This window comes from Atta colombica, unplaced genomic scaffold (genome assembly GCF_001594045.1).
Source record: "Atta colombica isolate Treedump-2 unplaced genomic scaffold, Acol1.0 scaffold65, whole genome shotgun sequence".
In the NCBI taxonomy this organism is placed as follows: Eukaryota; Metazoa; Arthropoda; class Insecta; order Hymenoptera; family Formicidae; genus Atta; species Atta colombica.
The window spans coordinates 823,760-826,106 of NW_017259556.1; the positions used below are offsets into that span (position 1 = coordinate 823,760).

The 2,347-nt window shown below is 28.2% G+C and overlaps 1 protein-coding gene across 8 annotated transcripts in view; it reads left to right on the top strand.

Annotated features, from left to right (window-relative positions):
- LOC108692208 (potassium voltage-gated channel subfamily H member 6) overlaps positions 1-2,347 on the top strand; it is a 219,153-nt gene that overhangs the window by 117,214 nt on the left and 99,592 nt on the right. For 7 of the 8 annotated variants that reach the window (XM_018200373.1, XM_018200374.1, XM_018200377.1 and 4 more), the window contains one exon: positions 316-384. The exons of the other annotated variant lie outside the window; for it this stretch is intronic. In XM_018200373.1, the coding sequence (XP_018055862.1) occupies positions 316-384 (69 nt within the window). The remainder of the gene's footprint in view (positions 1-315; positions 385-2,347) is intronic. 8 annotated transcript variants of the gene reach the window in all.

The window sequence follows — 2,347 nt, forward strand, 5'->3', positions numbered from 1 at the left end:
ACCAAAAAAGTAACTTGTAACTTCGTTACAATTAACGAGTTACTTCCATTCCTTGAATATGATCATAATTCTTTATTTTAATTTATTTACGGAAAGAAGGAACAGACAAGTGTCTAGCGAAATGAAAATTGTAACGTGTCTCTGTGCTATGAAAGACTTATAGTCTTTTTCTTTGATGGTAAAGAATTACAATAGCTTCTTCAATGTTTTATCCCCTTATTTTATATATTACGTTATCACCTTCGTCATTCTGATGGCGATCCCCTCTTCTCACAAGCTATCAATCCAATGTCAAACTTCAGCAAACTATTTTAGTAGCGGGCCGAGGGAGCGAACACATCACCCTCGAACGACGACCAGCGACAGTCGATAATCTAGCCGAAGGTAAAACAGGAGGGAGCAGATCCTGCTCTTTTGGTTTTCCTTTAACCGACCGCGAGTCAACCGGCGAGCTTGCACTCCTTTATTACAATTTACCAAATGCTTGCAGCTTTTCTTGTTATCATGAGCTTTCGAGATCTAATGTACTACTTAAATTGTGTCCAATTGAGCTTTCATAGGCCTATTTCTACTACTCACTATTTATATTACTATTACTATTTATACTGTTACTATTATTACTTACTACCTGTACCATTTTGATTTACAATATGCCAGCATTTAAATTTCATCGTTTGAAAAATTTTAAAGAAATATTACTATTGTATTTTATATATTTACTTCTGCCGTACAATTATCAGATGAGCACTGTGTAGCCTCGATCAGCCATTCTATACTCGCAAATCTAAGAACATTTAGATGCATACATTTAGATATCTTCAATAACTTTATATGAAGCAATGCGGTTTCGATAATATTATATTTGCACAATTCGACCCTTATTTATTGAAGTATTAAATTTATCTCAGGGAAAATTTTTCTCGGAATTTTTATATGATTTTGATTTTTTATAAACACTGAAAAAGTTGATTTTTTTTCTTAAAATTTTTGTATTTTAATTTTGAAGTATATTAAGATTTCTTATTCTATAATTTCTAAAAAACTTTTCTTTAAACTTTTTCAAATTTTGTAAGATTATGTCAAAAATCATAGAATAAATTTTAGAATATTATAGAGAATTGATATATGTAAAAAATTTATTTATGTAAAGATAAACTTTCTTGATACTTCCAGAAAAAAATGCTAAGGTTGTCACAACCAGAAATAATGATAATTTTCATCCATCAATATATTTGATTAAAATAATTATAAGATAGACATATCTTAACAAATACAGTCGTTAAGATATATCAATCTTATGGTTATCGCAATCATATAACTTGGTTCTTATAACCAAGGAATTGTATTGATGCGACTTTTGATCGTAGCAACTGTAGTTTTTTCTGTGTCGAAAGAAAAGTGTTCCAATTTATATTAAAAAATTGAGAAATTGTTTCTAAAAAACAATCATCACACATAACAAAATTATCCAGAAATTGAAAAAAATTATATATAAATTAATAATTATATATAAAAATTTTGAAAAAAAAAATTTTTAAGGAAAATTTTTGGAGTAACTGAGGAAACATTATCTCACGAAAAATCTTTCTCTTGAGGTGCCCCTAATATATATTTTATCTAGATAAAAGAATAGGAGAGACCGAGGGAAGGCTGGTTGTCAGTTTTTGATTAGTGATTTTTAAAAAAATTGGCTGATTGAGAATCAAGTTTCTACGCTTTTCTTTACAACGAGACAAGAATGATTAAGCATTCATGGCTTTTTCAAAACACCTATACAAACATCATATTCGGGTATTCGCTCAGAGTATACAATTATGTATACCTATTGATCGCAGAGCCATGAACTACATCTAATTGGAGTCGCAATCAACAACAATTGCCATATATCATTGTATAAATCATCAGCAAGACGATCTTCTCATTATACAAGATATTTGAAAAATAATGATAAATCTTTTGCATAGGGGCAGAATGAACTAAACTGAGAAGAAAAGTCCTCTACCATTTTGCAATAATTAACAAGATATTAATGCTAAAAATTGCCGAAAATTGGTCTTTAATAATTTTTTACTTAAATACATCAACTTTATAGAAAAATTACAAGACGAAATTGTTTCTTTTCTTCTCATAAAACTCTAAGAATTTGTTGATAATATTTGAGTAAAAAATTATTGAAAACCAATTTTTGGCAATTTTTAGCAATTAATCTTGTTAACTATTGCGAAAATTGCAAAATGATAGAAGACTTATCTTCTGAGTTTAGTCTATTCTGCCCAAAAATTAAATCAATATTATTTAATTAATTAATATTAATATTAGTTTTTATTATTTATACTTATATATAATA